This window comes from Protomyctophum parallelum (assembly GCF_964188405.1).
Source record: "Protomyctophum parallelum genome assembly, chromosome: 7".
NCBI classification, from domain to species: domain Eukaryota; kingdom Metazoa; phylum Chordata; class Actinopteri; order Myctophiformes; family Myctophidae; genus Protomyctophum; species Protomyctophum parallelum.
The window spans coordinates 54916499-54934608 of NC_139705.1; the positions used below are offsets into that span (position 1 = coordinate 54916499).

General features: G+C 45.1%; 1 protein-coding gene across 1 annotated transcript in view; it reads right to left on the reverse strand.

The window, feature by feature from the left end:
• The window catches only part of LOC310862175 (DDB1- and CUL4-associated factor 1-like), a 92225-nt gene that overhangs the window by 34181 nt on the left and 39934 nt on the right, over positions 1–18110 (reverse strand). Inside the window, 4 exon segments of the mRNA XM_083769908.1 lie at positions 993–1236; positions 2985–3220; positions 7630–7754; positions 13326–13495. Of these exon segments, the coding sequence (XP_083626034.1) occupies positions 993–1236; positions 2985–3220; positions 7630–7754; positions 13326–13495 (775 nt within the window).

The window sequence follows — 18110 nt, forward strand, 5'->3', positions numbered from 1 at the left end:
AGTGAGTCTGTAGTTCTGACTGCAATGGGAAGTTCATTCCATAGTTTAGATTGGGAGTGAGTCTGTAGTTCTGACTGCAATGGGGAAGTTCATTCCATAGTTTAGATTGGGAGTGAGTCTGTAGTTCTGACTGCAATGGGAAGTTCATTCCATAGTTTAGATTGGGAGTGAGTCTGTAGTTCTGACTGCAATGGGAAGTTCATTCCATAGTTTAGATTGGGAGTGAGTCTGTAGTTCTGACTGCAATGGGAAGTTCATTCCATAGTTTAGATTGGGAGTGAGTCTGTAGTTCTGACTGCAATGGGAAGTTCATTCCATAGTTTAGATTGGGAGTGAGTCTGTAGTTCTGACTGCAATGGGAAGTTCATTCCATAGTTTAGATTGGGAGTGAGTCTGTAGTTCTGACTGCAATGGGAAGTTCATTCCATAGTTTAGATTGGGAGTGAGTCTGTAGTTCTGACTGCAATGGGAAGTTCATTCCATAGTTTAGATTGGGAGTGAGTCTGTAGTTCTGACTGCAATGGGGAAGTTCATTCCATAGTTTAGATTGGGAGTGAGTCTGTAGTTCTGACTGCAATGGGAAGTTCATTCCATAGTTTAGATTGGGAGTGAGTCTGTAGTTCTGACTGCAATGGGGAAGTTCATTCCATAGTTTAGATTGGGAGTGAGTCTGTAGTTCTGACTGCAATGGGAAGTTCATTCCATAGTTTAGATTGGGAGTGAGTCTGTAGTTCTGACTGCAATGGGAAGTTCATTCCATAGTTTAGATTGGGAGTGAGTCTGTAGTTCTGACTGCAATGGGAAGTTCATTCCATAGTTTAGATTGGGAGTGAGTCTGCAGTTCTGACTGCAATGGGAAGTTCATTCCATAGTCTTGGAGCCAGAAGGGAGAAGAGTCTGGGATGTTACTCGATTCTTAGAACAATAACTAAAGAAGAACAACCAATAGTTTGCGCGTTGCGGTCGCAGCGTCGCAGCGTAACCTTCCTTACCAGAGATCCTCTCGATGAGCTCGGCGGCGAACTTGCAGAACTTGACGTGCTGACTGCGTTTGTCCTGAAGGACGGGTTCCTTCATGAGCTGCTGGATGTGACCGCTGGAGAACAGAGGCAGCTTGGAGATGATCTGACGCACCGAGCTGGACCGGCACAGACCCACCAGGGCCTTGCAGGACATGGCCCGGATCTGGTCCGCATCGGTGATGGGCATCTTCACCATGAGGAGGGACAGGAGAACCTGGAGACACAGAGAGAGAGGGTCATCTTCAGACTGTGGCTGTACCGCTCAGTACAACAGTATCAGACTGTGGTTGTACTGGTCAGTACAACAGTATCAGACTGTGGCTGTACCGGTCAGTACAACAGTATCAGACTGTGGTTGTACCGGTCAGTACAACAGTATCAGACTGTGGCTGTACCGGTCAGTACAACAGTATCAGACTGTGGTCAGTACAACAGTATCAGACTGTGGTTGTACTGGTCAGTACAACAGTATCAGACTGTGGCTGTACCGGTCAGTACAACAGTATCAGACTGTGGTCAGTACAACAGTATCAGACTGTGGCTGTACCGGTCAGTACAACAGTATCAGACTGTGGCTGTACCGGTCAGTACAACAGTATCAGACTGTGGCTGTACCGGTCAGTACAACAGTATCAGACTGTGGTTGTACCGGTCAGTACAACAGTATCAGACTGTGGTTGTACCGGTCAGTACAACAGTATCAGACTGTGGCTGTACCGGTCAGTACAACAGTATCAGACTGTGGTTGTACTGGTCAGTACAACAGTATCAGACTGTGGCTGTACCGGTCAGTACAACAGTATCAGACTGTGGCTGTACCGGTCAGTACAACAGTATCAGACTGTGGTTGTACCGGTCAGTACAACAGTATCAGACTGTGGTCAGTACAACAGTATCAGACTGTGGCTGTACCGGTCAGTACAACAGTATCAGACTGTGGTCAGTACAACAGTATCAGACTGTGGTTGTACCGGTCAGTACAACAGTATCAGACTGTGGCTGTACCGGTCAGTACAACAGTATCAGACTGTGGTCAGTACAACAGTATCAGACTGTGGTCAGTACAACAGTATCAGACTGTGGCTGTACCGGTCAGTACAACAGTATCAGACTGTGGTCAGTACAACAGTATCAGACTGTGGTCAGTACAACAGTATCAGACTGTGGTCAGTACAACAGTATCAGACTGTGGTCAGTACAACAGTATCAGACTGTGGCTGTACCGGTCAGTACAACAGTATCAGACTGTGGTTGTACTGGTCAGTACAACAGTATCAGACTGTGGTCAGTACAACAGTATCAGACTGTGGTTGTACCGGTCAGTACAACAGTATCAGATTGTGGTTGTACCGGTCAGTACAACAGTATCAGACTGTGGTTGTACCGGTCAGTACAACAGTATCAGACTGTGGTTGTACCGGTCAGTAAACAGTATCAGACTGTGGTTGTACCGGTCAGTAAACAGTATCAGACTGTGGTTGTACCGGTCAGTAAACAGTATCAGACTGTGGTTGTACCGGTCAGTAAACAGTATCAGACTGTGGTTGTACCGGTCAGTAAACAGTATCAGACTGTGGTTGTACCGGTCAGTACAACAGGTTGTAATGTGTGTGTCTGTGTCTCCATGTGCAGGGCGTTGCTGAAAATGAGCACTTGTGCTCAGCTAACTGCCCCGGGTAAATAAAGGAAAATTAATGAATGAATTAATGAATGAATTAATGAATTAACCCATTTTGGGCGGGAACCCCTTTTGGCGTTAGCATTACATTATGCTTTAGCTATTGAAAAATAGCAGATCTACAAGCTCATATCGCGCCACCGAGTGTCGCGATACGAGCTTGTAGGTCTGCTATTTTTGAAAAATCGAAGAACGACTGACACAGAAACATAGGCTTTTTCAGAATAACGGTCAGATTTTTAGAATCTGATCTCAGGTCAGAACGGGTCAACGACGGCACCCACCTTGATCCCGTTGTTGGACTGCACCACGTTCCACATCTTGGTGAGGACGCTCTCTGTGTTCTTGCTGTGCTGGGGCAGGCGGCGGCGCGCCGAGCCGCCCAGGAACTTCCCCATGCTGGAGAGGCGCTTGTCGGGAGCGCACACGCAGTTACTGACCACCTGCAGCGCCGACTTCTGGATCTCTGCGTCGTTCACAAACACCTCGCCCTCCGCCACCACCAGCACTATGGACATACCTGAGAGGAGACGCACCATAAACACCTCCCTCTGCTACCACCAGCACTATGGACATACCTGAGACACACTATAAACACCTCTCCTTCTGCTACCACCAGCACTATGGACACACCTGAGACACACCATAAACACCTCTCCTTCTGCTACCACCAGCACTATGGACACACCTGAGACACACTATAAACACCTCTCCTTCTGCTACCACCAGCACTATGGACACACCTGAGACACACTATAAACACCTCCCTCTGCTACCACCAGCACTATGGACACACCTGAGACGCACTATAAACACCTCTCCCTCTGCTACCACCAGCACTATGGACACACCTGAGACACACTATAAACACCTCTCCCTCTGCTACCACCAGCACTATGGACACACCTGAGACACACTATAAACACCTCCCTCTGCTACCACCAGCACTATGGACACACCTGAGACACACTATAAACACCTCCCTCTGCTACCACCAGCACTATGGACACACCTGAGACACACTATAAACACCTCCCTCTGCTACCACCAGCACTATGGACACACCTGAGACACACTATAAACACCTCTCCTTCTGCTACCACCAGCACTATGGACACACCTGAGACACACTATAAACACCTCTCCTTCTGCCACCACCAGCACTATGGACACACCTGAGACACACTATAAACACCTCCCTCTGCTACCACCAGCACTATGGACACACCTGAGACGCACTATAAACACCTCTCCCTCTGCTACCACCAGCACTATGGACACACCTGAGACACACTATAAACACCTCTCCCTCTGCTACCACCAGCACTATGGACACACCTGAGACACACTATAAACACCTCCCTCTGCTACCACCAGCACTATGGACACACCTGAGACACACTATAAACACCTCCCTCTGCTACCACCAGCACTATGGACACACCTGAGACACACTATAAACACCTCCCTCTGCTACCACCAGCACTATGGACACACCTGAGACACACTATAAACACCTCTCCTTCTGCTACCACCAGCACTATGGACACACCTGAGACACACTATAAACACCTCTCCTTCTGCTACCACCAGCACTATGGACACACCTGAGACACACTATAAACACCTCCCTCTGCTACCACCAGCACTATGGATACACCTGAGACACACTATAAACACCTCTCCCTCTGCTACCACCAGCACTATGGACACACCTGAGACACACTATAAACACCTCTCCTTCTGCTACCACCAGCACTATGGACACACCTGAGACACACTATAAACACCTCTCCCTCTGCTACCACCAGCACTATGGACACACCTGAGACACACCATAAACACCTCTCCTTCTGCCACCACCAGCACTATGGACACACCTGAGACACACTATAAACACCTCTCCCTCTGCTACCACCAGCACTATGGACATACCTGAGACACACCATAAACACCTCTCCTTCTGCTACCACCAGCACTATGGACACACCTGAGACACACTATAAACACCTCTCCCTCTGCTACCACCAGCACTATGGACACACCTGAGACACACTATAAACACCTCTCCCTCAGCTACCACCAGCACTATGGACACACCTGAGACACACTATAAACACCTCTCCTTCTGCTACCACCAGCACTATGGACACACCTGAGACACACTATAAACACCTCTCCTTCTGCTACCACCAGCACTATGGACACACCTGAGACACACTATAAACACCTCCCTCTGCTACCACCAGCACTATGGACACACCTGAGACACACTATAAACACCTCTCCTTCTGCTACCACCAGCACTATGGACACACCTGAGACACACTATAAACACCTCCCTCTGCTACCACCAGCACTATGGACACACCTGAGACACACTATAAACACCTCTCCTTCTGCCACCACCAGCACTATGGACACACCTGAGACACACTATAAACACCTCTCCTTCTGCTACCACCAGCACTATGGACACACCTGAGACACACTATAAACACCTCTCCTTCTGCTACCACCAGCACTATGGACACACCTGAGACACACTATAAACACCTCCCTCTGCTACCACCAGCACTATGGACACACCTGAGACACACTATAAACACCTCTCCTTCTGCTACCACCAGCACTATGGACACACCTGAGACACACTATAAACACCTCTCCTTCTGCTACCACCAGCACTATGGACACACCTGAGACACACTATAAACACCTCTCCCTCTGCCACATGCAGGCGGCCCGGGGGCCACATGCAGGCGGCCCGGGGGCCACATGCAGGCGGCCCGGGGGCCACATGCAGGCGGCCCGGGGGCCACATGCAGGGTGCCCCCGGGGGCCACATGCAGGGTGCCCCCGGGGGCCACATGCAGGGTGCCCCCGGGGGCCACATGCAGGGTGCCCCCGGGGGCCACATGCAGGGTGCCCCCGGGGGCCACATGCAGGGTGCCCCCGGGGGCCACATGCAGGGTGCCCCCGGGGGCCACATGCAGGGTGCCCCCGCCTTCAGCTAATGTGGCCCTCGGATAGATTTCGGAATACTGATTATTATGTTGTTGGTTTCAGCTGTTACAACTCCAAACATTCAAACATGACCCGCTTTCATTACTTACAGTCTAAATTAGTAGCTTTCTGAGTAGTGTTACAAATAATTAGGGATGCACCGATCCGGCTTTTTGGCATTCGATACCGATTTCGATACATGGGGGTCCAGTATCTGCCGATACAGAGTACCGATCCGATACCCCCCCACAAAGAAACATAATAACCTATTAAGCTGTATGCCTCAGTCTGGAATCATTATTTTGTGTAAGGCAACATCAAGGCTTGACTTAAACAGATATAAATGCACTGAATTATTTATTAAATAACTGTGCAACAATTAGACCAGGTTAATGTGTGCGCAGGCTAGCCTGGCTTCATTCCACATGTTATACTGTCAATACTACACTGCTGTGTCACAGAGGAGGTAGAGTTGTTTTCATACTGTAATTACACATAATTATCGGATCGGATAATGGATCGGCCACCGATCCGATACCCGATCTAGAATTTTAGCCTGGATCGGCGCCGATCTCCGATACGAGTATCGGAACGGTGCATCCCTACAAATAATGTTATTGTCTTTTCTATGTCCAATATATTTGTATTTAGTTCAAATTACTTTTCAGGATCCCAATTAAAAATAGCAAAAAAATGCGAGGCGTTTTGAACTTGTAGATCGGCTATTTTTGAAATACATTTGAATTGAAATCCTGAATGTTTTTATAAACACCTCCTCCGCTACGACGAGCACTATGGACACACCTGAGAGATATCCATATTATTAACAAACACTACATTATTATTATTATTAACCGATACCGTACATATGACGTTTCCACACGTCATAGGGGTCCCAATCGACGCGTCCATAGGACGTCCGTCCTCAGACGTCCTAGCACATCCTCAATGATACCGGGCGGGATAAGAATGTTCTGTTTTTTTTTACTTTGTTTTTGTCAGTTCGCCTTTCGGCTACCTTATGCTACGCTACCGTATGCTACGCTACCGTATGCTATGCTATGCTACCGTATGCTACGCTCTGCACTCAAATTAGCTTAGCGTTGACTTAGCGGTTAGCGCGGCGGAAGGAATGACTCGTCTCTCCTAATCCAGGGCGCTCTCCGTGGTTTTAACGGATCGATAGCTTCATTTCTGCTCCTCATCCGTCTCTCTCCCGCAAAATATGAACGCTTATTTTGGATCATATATCGTATAAATTAACCCATTCTGAACGGGAACCCATGTTGGTGTCAGCATCATGTTGTGCTTTAGCTATTGAAAAATAGCAGACCTACAAGCTCATAGCGCGCCACTCGGTGGCGCGATATGAGTTTGTAGGTCTGCTATTTTTTTTTAAATCGAAGAGCGACTGACATTTTTAGAATCTGATCTCAGGTCAGAATGGGTTAATCAGACCAGTGTGTGTCCAGTGGAAACCTCGTATGAATCTGATCTCAGGTCAGAATGGGTTAATCAGACCAGTGTGTGTCCAGTGGAAACCTCGTATGAATCTGATCTCAGGTCAGAATGGGGTTAATCAGACCCAGTGTTTGTCCAGTGGAAACCTCGTATGAATCTGATCTCAGGTCAGAATGGGTTCATCAGACCCAGTGTTTGTCCAGTGGAAACCTCGTATGAATCTGATCTCAGGTCAGAATGGGTTAAAACGATCGCAATGTAAGCTAGCGATGTAAAGTAAACCTTTTTAGTGGGTTGTTTCCGGGTCGTGGCTTTCAGAGTAAAAGCGAACAGACTTGGCCGCTTTTACTCTGAAACCCCAGAGCTCCTATTTTGAAGAGCTTCCGGCACCGAGTGAGTTTTAATAAACACCTCGCCCGCCACGACCAGGACTCTGAATAACGGAATAACAAACGTACGTACCGACAGTAGAGATGGTGGATCCTCCCTCATCCAGGACGGCCACAGCTTCAGCCAACAGCAGCTGTGTCTTAGGAACCACGGTCAGGATGCTGAGGATGTCCAGAGCGTAGCGCACCGTGTCGCTCCTAAAGAGACAGAATATAATATATAATATATACATACTGAGGATGTCCAGAGCGTAGCGCACTGTGTCTTACTATGTACTAAATATATTAAATATAATAGCATAGTCTGCTATTAATTAATCATAATATTCTATGTCTTACTGGTTACACGTTCATAATGATGTCATCGTGCAATGACATCACAATATCATCATCATTACAACGATGTAATCGTCCTATAAAATGATCCGTCCTATAAACAAAACACCATTTAGGAACTTGACGTTTAACTTCTGGATGTTGGTAGCATTTATTTGTGGAGGTGCAGGTATTTAAAATGTTGCACTGGACAGTACATCTGAAAGAAGAACCAGCTCATTACTTCCATGCTGCTGTGGTAGTCGGGCTCAAGGTGTATTCCTTTGGGGGAGCTAAGCCTCTTAGGGAGAACAACAGTGATCAGATTGAGGTCCACATCTTCAACCAGGTGTCGCTGCGCTGGAGGATTTTACCCCCAGAGACAACAGGTGGAGGAGAGCGCCCCCTTGAGGTTCCCTCCAGGCGTGGCAGCCACACAGCTGTGCTGATTGGAGACACCGTCTACCTCTGGGGAGGGTATCCTTACTGCAATGTGCTTTATGCATTTGATGTGGACGCCCACAGATGGTTCAAACCACAGGTTTCTGGGGCTGTTCCAGAGGGGAGGTGGAACCACTCTGCCTGCGTCCTGGGGAAGGTCATGTTTATCCAAGGAGGAAACAACCAGCTGACTGGACGACGCACTAATGACATCTACAAGTTGGACACCAGGACAATGGTCTGGACTTTAATCAACACCAGAGGAACTCCTCCACATGTTTCATCCAGTCACTCCGCCACCATTATCGGGACAAAGATGTTTGTATTTGGGGGCTGGTCTGGGGAATATCCAGGGGTCTACTATAACACCATCAGAGTGTTTGACACAGAGACCAACCTCTGGCTGAGCACGCCTTCTGCACAGCCTCTTCCAGAAAGACGCTACAGTCATTCTACCTTCGCCTACAATGGAGAGATGTACATATTTGGTGGCAAAAACTTAACCCAGAACTTCAACGTCATGTGGAAATTCAACCCAGAGACCTTCTCCTGGAGTCAGGTTGAGCCCAAAGGGAAAAGCCCGGAGTCTTGTTGGATGGCCTGTTGTTGCATGGGAGATCTTATCATCCTCTTTGGAGGAAACATCAGATCTGATGAGTTGTTCATCTTAGACTTTAGTCCGAGTCTTAAGATGTTGTGCAAACTGTCAGTTATTCAGTACGGTCTGGAGCAGTCTCAACTTCCACATGGCATCAAGTGGGAACTGGCAGCTATGACTAGCAACAACTGAACCATTAACATCCAAAGGAAATAACAAAACATCACACCTGTGTGAATTGAGGGGCGCTTTTATCATCACATTCCGTGGTACACACAGACACACAAAGCTGGACATAGGTGGCCAGCGCCCCTCAACAAATAAACACCTCTAAAGCCATAAAGATCAGATGGTATGAGATGATCTAAGGATGATTGTGTCTGGAGTTCAATGAGAAACATCATTGATTTGTTCACACGGAGGGATTTGAACTCACAACCCTGCAGTAGTGACATCACTGCTGTTGCTTTCATCACAGTGCAGGACCCGCCATTCACAGGAAATGATGTCATCATATATGACTATATCGTTCATCTCCATATTTGGGCATATATGGGCACAGACACAGATGTGAGGATGTCTTACCTCAAATTCTTACAACTTTACAGGATTACAGAACTTTACCGTGAAAATATAGAGGGGTTTTTCTATAAAGAGGAATTCCAGAACATTAAAGGTAAATTCAGTGATTTCACTCAAAAAAAACGTAGGTTTCGTTTTTGGCTGGGACCCAAAGCCTTTCGTCCAATCAGGATAGTCAAAAATGAAACCTAAGGTTATTTGACCCCCAGGGGTTAACAGGGGACAGGGAGGAACTCCTTATATGGTCAGCACACTCTATAGTAGAGAGGATTATCACAACAAAACAAAAAAATAAGTGATATTTGAATTAAGTGAAAACACTGAATATACCTTTAAACCCGTAGCACGCAATACCTATTTTATGAATATTGAAACGTAGAGTTGTCACGACAAAGAATATTACAAAACAAAAGGAAATTGGCCCGATGAATGATTAACCCATTCTGACCTGAGATCAGATTCTAGAAATGTCAGTTGCTCTTCGATTTTTCCAAAATAGCAGACCTACGAGCTCGTATCGCGCCACTCGGTGGCGCGATATGAGCTTGTAGATCTGCTATTTTTCAATAGCTGAAGCACAACATGATGCCAACACCAAAACGGGTGCCCGGTCAGAATGGGTTAATCCATTTAGGCCCCACGTCGAAATAACATAAAAACGTTCGCTCTGAAAGAATATATACCTATTCAAAGATTTGTGGCGAATTTTTATGATTTTTCAAAAATAGCAGACCTACAAGCTCATTGCGCACCCCCCCCCCCCCCCCCCCCCCCCGAGTGGCGTGCTATGAGCTTGTACATCTGCCATTTTTTCAATAGCTAAAGTAGCTTAATTTCATTGTCTAAGTATTTGTATAAATAAAGTGACAATAAATTGAATCTAATCTATAACAGAATGCTTGTGAATGCTAAAAGGCTAGTGAACAATCGACGGTAGCGTCGACTGTTCACCACTTCACCTCCCAATGTATGAATGAATGAACCTTCACCTCCCAATGTATGAATGAATGAACCTTCACCTCCCAATGAATGAATGAATGAACCTTCACCTCCCAATGTATGAATGAATGAACCTTCACCTCCCAATGTATGAATGAATGAACCTTCACCTCCCAATGTATGAATGAATGAACCTTCACCTCCCAATGTATGAATGAATGAACCTTCACCTCCCAATGTATGAATGAATGAACCTTCACCTCCCAATGTATGAATGAATGAACCTTCACCTCCCAATGAATGAATGAATGAACCTTCACCTCCCAATGTATGAATGAACCTTCACCTCCCAATGTATGAATGAATGAACCTTCACCTCCCAATGAATGAACCTTCACCTCTCAATGAATGAACCTTCACCTCCCAATGAATGAATGAATGAACCTTCACCTCCCAATGAATGAATGAATGAACCTTCACCTCCCAATGTATGAATGAATGAACCTTCACCTCCCAATGTATGAATGAATGAACCTTCACCTCCCAATGAATGAATGAATGGACCTTCACCTCCCAATGTATGAATGAATGAACCTTCACCTCACAATGTGTGAATGAATTAACCTTCACCTCCCAATGTATGAATGAATGAACCTTCACCTCCCAATGAATGAATTAACCTTCACCTCCCAATGTATGAATGAATGAACCTTCACCTCCCAATGAATGAATGAACCTTCACCTCCCAATGAATGAATGAATGAACCTTCACCTCCCAATGTATGAATGAATGAACCTTCACCTCCCAATGTATGAATGAATGAACCTTCACCTCCCAATGTATGAATGAATTAACCTTCACCTCCCAATGAATGAATGAACCTTCACCTCCCAATGAATGAATGAATGGACCTTCACCTCCCAATGAATGAATGAATGAACCTTCACCTCCCAATGTATGAATGAATGAACCTTCACCTCCCAATGTATGAATGAATGAACCTTCACCTCCCAATGAATGAATGAATGAACCTTCACCTCCCAATGAATGAATGAACCTTCACATCCCAATGTATGAATGAATGAACCTTCACCTCCCAATGAATGAATGAATGAACCTTCACCTCCCAATGAATGAACCTTCACCTCCCAATGTATGAATGAATGAACCTTCACCTCCCAATGTATGAATGAATGAACCTTCACCTCCCAATGTATGAATGAATGAACCTTCACCTCCCAATGTATGAATGAATGAACCTTCACCTCCCAATGTATGAATGAATGAACCTTCACCTCCCAACGTATGAATGAATGAACCTTCACCTCCCAATGTATGAATGAATGAACCTTCACCTCCCAATGTATGAATGAATGAACCTTCACCTCCCAATGAATGAATGAATGAACCTTCACCTCCCAATGTATGAATGAATGAACCTTCACCTCCCAATGTATGAATGAATGAACCTTCACCTCCCAATGTATGAATGAATGAACCTTCACCTCCCAATGTATGAATGAATGAACCTTCACCTCCCAATGTATGAATGAATGAACCTTCACCTCCCAATGTATGAATGAATGAACCTTCACCTCCCAATGTATGAATGAATGAACCTTCACCTCCCAATGAATGAATGAATGAACCTTCACCTCCCAATGTATGAATGAATGAACCTTCACCTCCCAACGTATGAATGAATGAACCTTCACCTCCCAATGTATGAATGAATGAACCTTCACCTCCCAATGTATGAATGAATGAACCTTCACCTCCCAATGTATGAATGAATGAACCTTCACCTCCCAATGTATGAATGAATGAACCTTCACCTCCCAATGTATGAATGAATGAACCTTCACCTCCCAATGTATGAATGAATGAACCTTCACCTCCCAATGAATGAATGAACCTTCACCTCCCAATGTATGAATGAACCTTCACCTCCCAATGTATGAATGAATGAACCTTCACCTCCCAATGTATGAATGAATGAACCTTCACCTCCCAACGTATGAATGAATGAACCTTCACCTCCCAATGTATGAATGAATGAACCTTCACCTCCCAATGTATGAATGAATGAACCTTCACCTCCCAATGAATGAATGAATGAACCTTCACCTCCCAATGTATGAATGAATGAACCTTCACCTCCCAATGAATGAATGAATGAACCTTCACCTCCCAATGTATGAATGAATGAACCTTCACCTCCCAATGTATGAATGAATGAACCTTCACCTCCCAACGTATGAATGAATGAACCTTCACCTCCCAACGTATGAATGAATGAACCTTCACCTCCCAATGTATGAATGAATGAACCTTCACCTCCCAATGTATGAATGAATGAACCTTCACCTCCCAATGTATGAATGAATGAACCTTCACCTCCCAATGTGTTTTCGTCGACTAAAACTAAGACGAAAAATGTTCGTCGACTACCTTTTTCCACTGACGAAAACTAAATGGAAACTAAATGAAAACTATCTATGATGACTAAAACTAAGACTAAATATACTGACAATTTCGTCAACAAATAAAAACTAGACTAAAATGTTAGGAAGGGACTAGTGGACAACAGATCCAGTATAAGTCATTTTACACTTGGTTGCATGCTGGAAATAGCCGATCTACAAGCTCACAACGTGTCGCAGCGCGACGTGTAAAAACAGTCATTACGACGGCTTCAAGCCCCGCCAAAATACATTTTAGTCGACTAAATCACCTGTAGATTTAGTCGACTAAAACCTTATGACATTTTAGTCGACTAAAACTAAGACTAAACAATAAAACATTCCCGGGTGACTAAAATGAAATGAAAACTATTCAAAAGACACAAAGAACTAAAACAAAAAAATAGAAATGTGATTCAGTGACTCCTTACCGTCCGTAGTATGTCCTCCAGTCACAGGCGATGGAGATGAGCTGCAGCAGCAGCTGGACACAGGACAGCCTGTAGAACACCTCGGCCGGCTCCCAGTACAGCAGCAGAGGACCATACTCCACCAGGAACTCCATCAGCTCCACCACCTGCTCGTGGCTGTAGTTCACCGCCTGGGGGTAAATGGTGCATTTTATATAGCGCCTTTATCCAAGGCGCTTTACAGAGATTGTGCATTACATTCACCCATTCACACACACATTCATACACCGATGGCAGCGGAAACCATGCAAGGCACCAACTAGCACATCGGGAGCAATTAGGGGTTCAGTGTCTTGCTCAAGGACACTTCGACAGTAACTCTGGGGGAGCCCGGGTTCGAACTGGCAACCTTACGGTTACCATCCAGGCACTATCGCTGAGCCCCTACCGCCCCACATGGTGGAAGCTGCCATGAGGGCTGTAGTTACTTTGCCAACTCCAAATGTGGACAAGAAATAAAAAAAACTAGAAAAAGTGCCCTTCCGGGCACAGGTCTCCACCAGGTTATCCACAGATCCGTGCAGTTAGAGGTAAAAACACTTTTTGGCCAGTTATAGCGCCACCTTGAGGCTGAGTTGAAATTGTTCATGTGGCATTTCGTCCTCGGCCTAGTGGGAATGTGGGTGCACAATTTCACGGAAATCACGCGATGTGTTCATGATTTGCAGCATTTTATTTGAAACTGAGCACTCCTGTGAACTTTGGAAGCCAATCTTAACCAATCAGGATGGAGTCTGATAAATCTGAAAGACCCGTTTCGTTGAATGGCTCTAGAGAGACTGTGTACCAATTTGCGTGATGTTTGGACAAAATCTGTAGGTGTACTGTGCAAAAACTTGTTTTGCACAAAGCGGCCTCCTGGTGGCGCTATAACAGGCCGTTCTGGAAAGTTTGGGGCAGAGGTTCATGGTTGGCATCCAGGGAGTGTGTGTGCAAAATATGGCATCGAAAAACTTGTTTTGCACAAAGCGGCCTCCTGGTGGCGCTATAACAGGCCGTTCTGGAAAGTTTGGGGCAGAGGTTCATGGTTGGCATCCAGGGAGTGTGTGTGCAAAATATGGCATCGACTGGGTTAACGGTGGCCGAGATTAGCTGTTCACGGACACACACACGGACACACAAACGGACACACAAACGGACGGACGGACACGCGGACGGACGGAGTGCAAAACATACTCTCCCCACATGCCTTCGGCCTGGTGGAGACAATAACTGCTTAGTCTAGTCTCTGGAGGGGGGTCTCCTGCACCCCCCGGAAATATACTTCTAATCAATGTTTTCTTATTGGAAAAAATGTGCTGAAAATGATGAGCTATGATAAAAAGTTGTCAAAATGTCCCATCTACCTCAAAACCCCCTTTTTGGTATATGGCTCTGGCGAAATTGTGTAAAGGCAAATATTAATTCACTAAAATTACATAAATAGACATGGTAGTCTGAAATTGGTCATGAAGTATCTTGACACATATGGGTAAGTAGCAGAACAGGATTTGGCGGGTTGCTACCATTATATTCTTAAATATGACCCACATCATCCTCAAAAACACAAAAGAATATGGTGTCCGCTTGACTAATAACAACAAAGATGGTTATTTTCCAACACATTATGGTGAGTATCACTTGTATATAGAAAACTTCCCATATCCCTAAGCTTCAATTTGAGCCCAAGATAACCTTTCTATCTTGTAAATTAGTCTTTCTGTAGCCAAAATTCTGAACTATACCTCAAATCGGTGAAAATTGTATATTTAGTCAGTATCAGCTATACATTTGGAATAAATGAATGAATGACTGAGTTTGAACTGACTCCACATCATGGAATATTTCTTACTTGAATAAGCTATGTTAAAAAGTTTGCAAAGTGTCCCATCTACCATTTTTATGAGTGCCTCCATTATCAAAATAATCGATTTTCACTATATCTCAGCCAATATTGCACTTAAATGAACAAATAAGGTGTCTAGACCTATGTTTTGAGGGTCAAGGATCTCAGTGAAACTATTCTTAAAGTGACCACATGTGCCCGTGGCATGCTGGTGTACAAATCAGTGCCGATTAAATATCTATCTCGTCGGCTTCTTGTCCATGCTCTCCAGACAGTGTCAAGGAGATCAACCAGTGAGGTTGGTAGGACTGCACCGCAGGACACACTGGATTAAAAAACTCAACCACCCCTGTCCTTCATCATAGGGTTTTGGTTTTTCCAAAAAAGCTTCATCAGCTCGCTTGTATAAGGCAACACGGTGGTTCTCTTCAGAGCAGAGTAGCATGGAGCAAGACGAGCCAGGTCAACTTTAGATTTAGAAATGAGTTTGTCATCTGCCCCCACCACTCTTTCACTGAAGACTCACAATTCAAATAGCTCTATAGCTCTAGCCAAGCCATGTGGCTCATAGGGCAGGAGCCTAACAAGTACACTCCCTGGCATGACTAGTATGTACCAAAGGGACCCTTTGGTATATACTATACCTCAAATCGGTGAACATTGTATATTCAGTCAGTATCAGCTATACATTTTGAATTAATAACTGAGTTTGAACTGACTCCACATTATGGAATATTTCTTACTTGAATAAGCTACGGTATGTTATAAAGTTGGCAAAGTGTCCAATCTACCATTTTTATGCAAATGAGTGTCACCATTATTAAGACAATCGATTTTCACTATATCTATATTGCACTTAAATGAACAAATAATGTGTCTAGACCTATGTTTTGAGGGTCTCAGTTAACCTATTCTTAAAGTGACCACATGTGCCCGTGGCATGCTAGTGTACAAATCAGTTACATTACAATAAAGTCACATTTATACGTAAGAGATACCAATATTGCATATAACATCTAGACAGGTGCTGTGTTTTTAAGCAAGCTTTATAATTTAGAATATACTGTAGAATAACATCACAAACTAAAAACATCCTTAGTATGAACAATAGTATACGGCAGTATACACACTAGACTATAGAATGGCCTGCAATATGCAGTACAAAATTCAAACAGTCACACAATCCTGTAACAGTATTCCATCCTATTCCTGTACACACTCAAAGGCAAACATGTAAGCAACAGTGTACAAACAGTGACCACCCTAGCCTGCACCATAAAGGACAAAATGCACAGTCACATGAATGAGTCATCGTGTTCATAGAACTCATCAGTCTTCTTTGTCTGCTTGTCCATGGTCTCCAATGACAGGGATTTTCAACCATCTCTGCCCTTAATATGGTTTTGGTTTTTCCACAATAGCTTAATCAGCTACATCAGCTATCGGGCAACACGATGGTTCTCTTCAGAGCAGAGTAGCATGGAGGAAGACGAGCCAGGTCAACTTTAAAGGTATATTCAGTGATTTCACTCAAAAAACCTTAGGTTTCGTTTTTGGCTGTGGGACCCAGCCTTTCGTCCAATCAGGATAGAGAGTCAAAAACGAAACCTAAGGTTTTTTGACCCCCAGGGGTTAACTGGGGACAGGGAGGAACTCCATATATGGCCAGCACACTCTATAGTAGGGAGGATTATCACAACAAAACAAAAAAATAAGTGATATTTGAATTAAGTGAAATCACTGAATATACCTTTAACCCACCATTATCCACAGCAACTTGGCACGGGTGACGTCCACTGGGGCGGCGGTGGATCAGGGGTAGAGTGTCTGGATGGTAACCAAAAGTTGCCAGTTCAAACCCGGGCTCCCCCAGAGTTAGTGTCGAAGTGTCCTTGAGCAAGACACTGAACCCCTAACGGCTCCTGGTGTGCAGTTTGGTGCCTTGCATGGTTTCCGCTGCCATCAGTGTATGAATGTGTGTGTGAATGGGTGAATGTAATGCACAATCTATGTAAAGCGCCTTGGATAAAAGCGCTTTATAAATCCACCATTTACCATACTGAAGACTCGCAACTCTGTCCATACAGCAGACAGATTAATTGCTCCAACTATACTAATTAAGGATCTGTTCTATATAGTGTAGCACAAGGCACATTTCAAGGACCCCCATAACCCTTACAGTTCCATTTGTACATTCAGAGTTCAGAGTTGCACACCCGTAAGGGGCCCTGGATATCAACAGTTCAGTGGCCTTGTGGTCAGAGCATTTGCCTTGAGCCTGGGAGGTCAGGGTTCGATCCCCGGCTGGGTCATACCAAAGACTCTGAAAAATGGAACCCAGTACCTCCCTGCTTGTCCCTGCTTGGTACTCAGCATCAAGGGTTGGATTGGGGTAAGTCCCTGCTACATACTAGCGTCATGTCCAGGGGGTGTACTTGTACATCAAGCTGCCTCCTACTACAGAAACGGGAGATTGGCTCCTGCCCTATGGGCCTCATGGCTCCGCAAGGCTTACAGGTCCATTTGGTTCCATTTTTTACACTCTAGAGTTACACACCCGTAAGAGGCCCTGGATATCATCAACAGCTCAGTGGACTTGTAGTTAGAGCGTCCACCCTGAGACTGGATGGTCAGGGGTTCGATCCCCAGCTGGGTAATACCAAAGGGTCCCTGCGACATACTAGTCATGCCAGGGAGTGTACTTGTTAGGCTCCTGACCGATGAGCCACATGGCTTGGCTAGAGCTATTTGAATTGTGAGTCTTCAGTGAAAGAGTGGTGGGGGCAGATGACAAACTAATTTCTAAATCTAAAGTTGACCTGGCTCGTCTTGTTCCATGCTACTCTGCTCTGAAGAGAACCACCGTGTTGCCTTATACAAGCGAGCTGATGAAGCTTTTTTGGAAAAACCAAAACCCTATG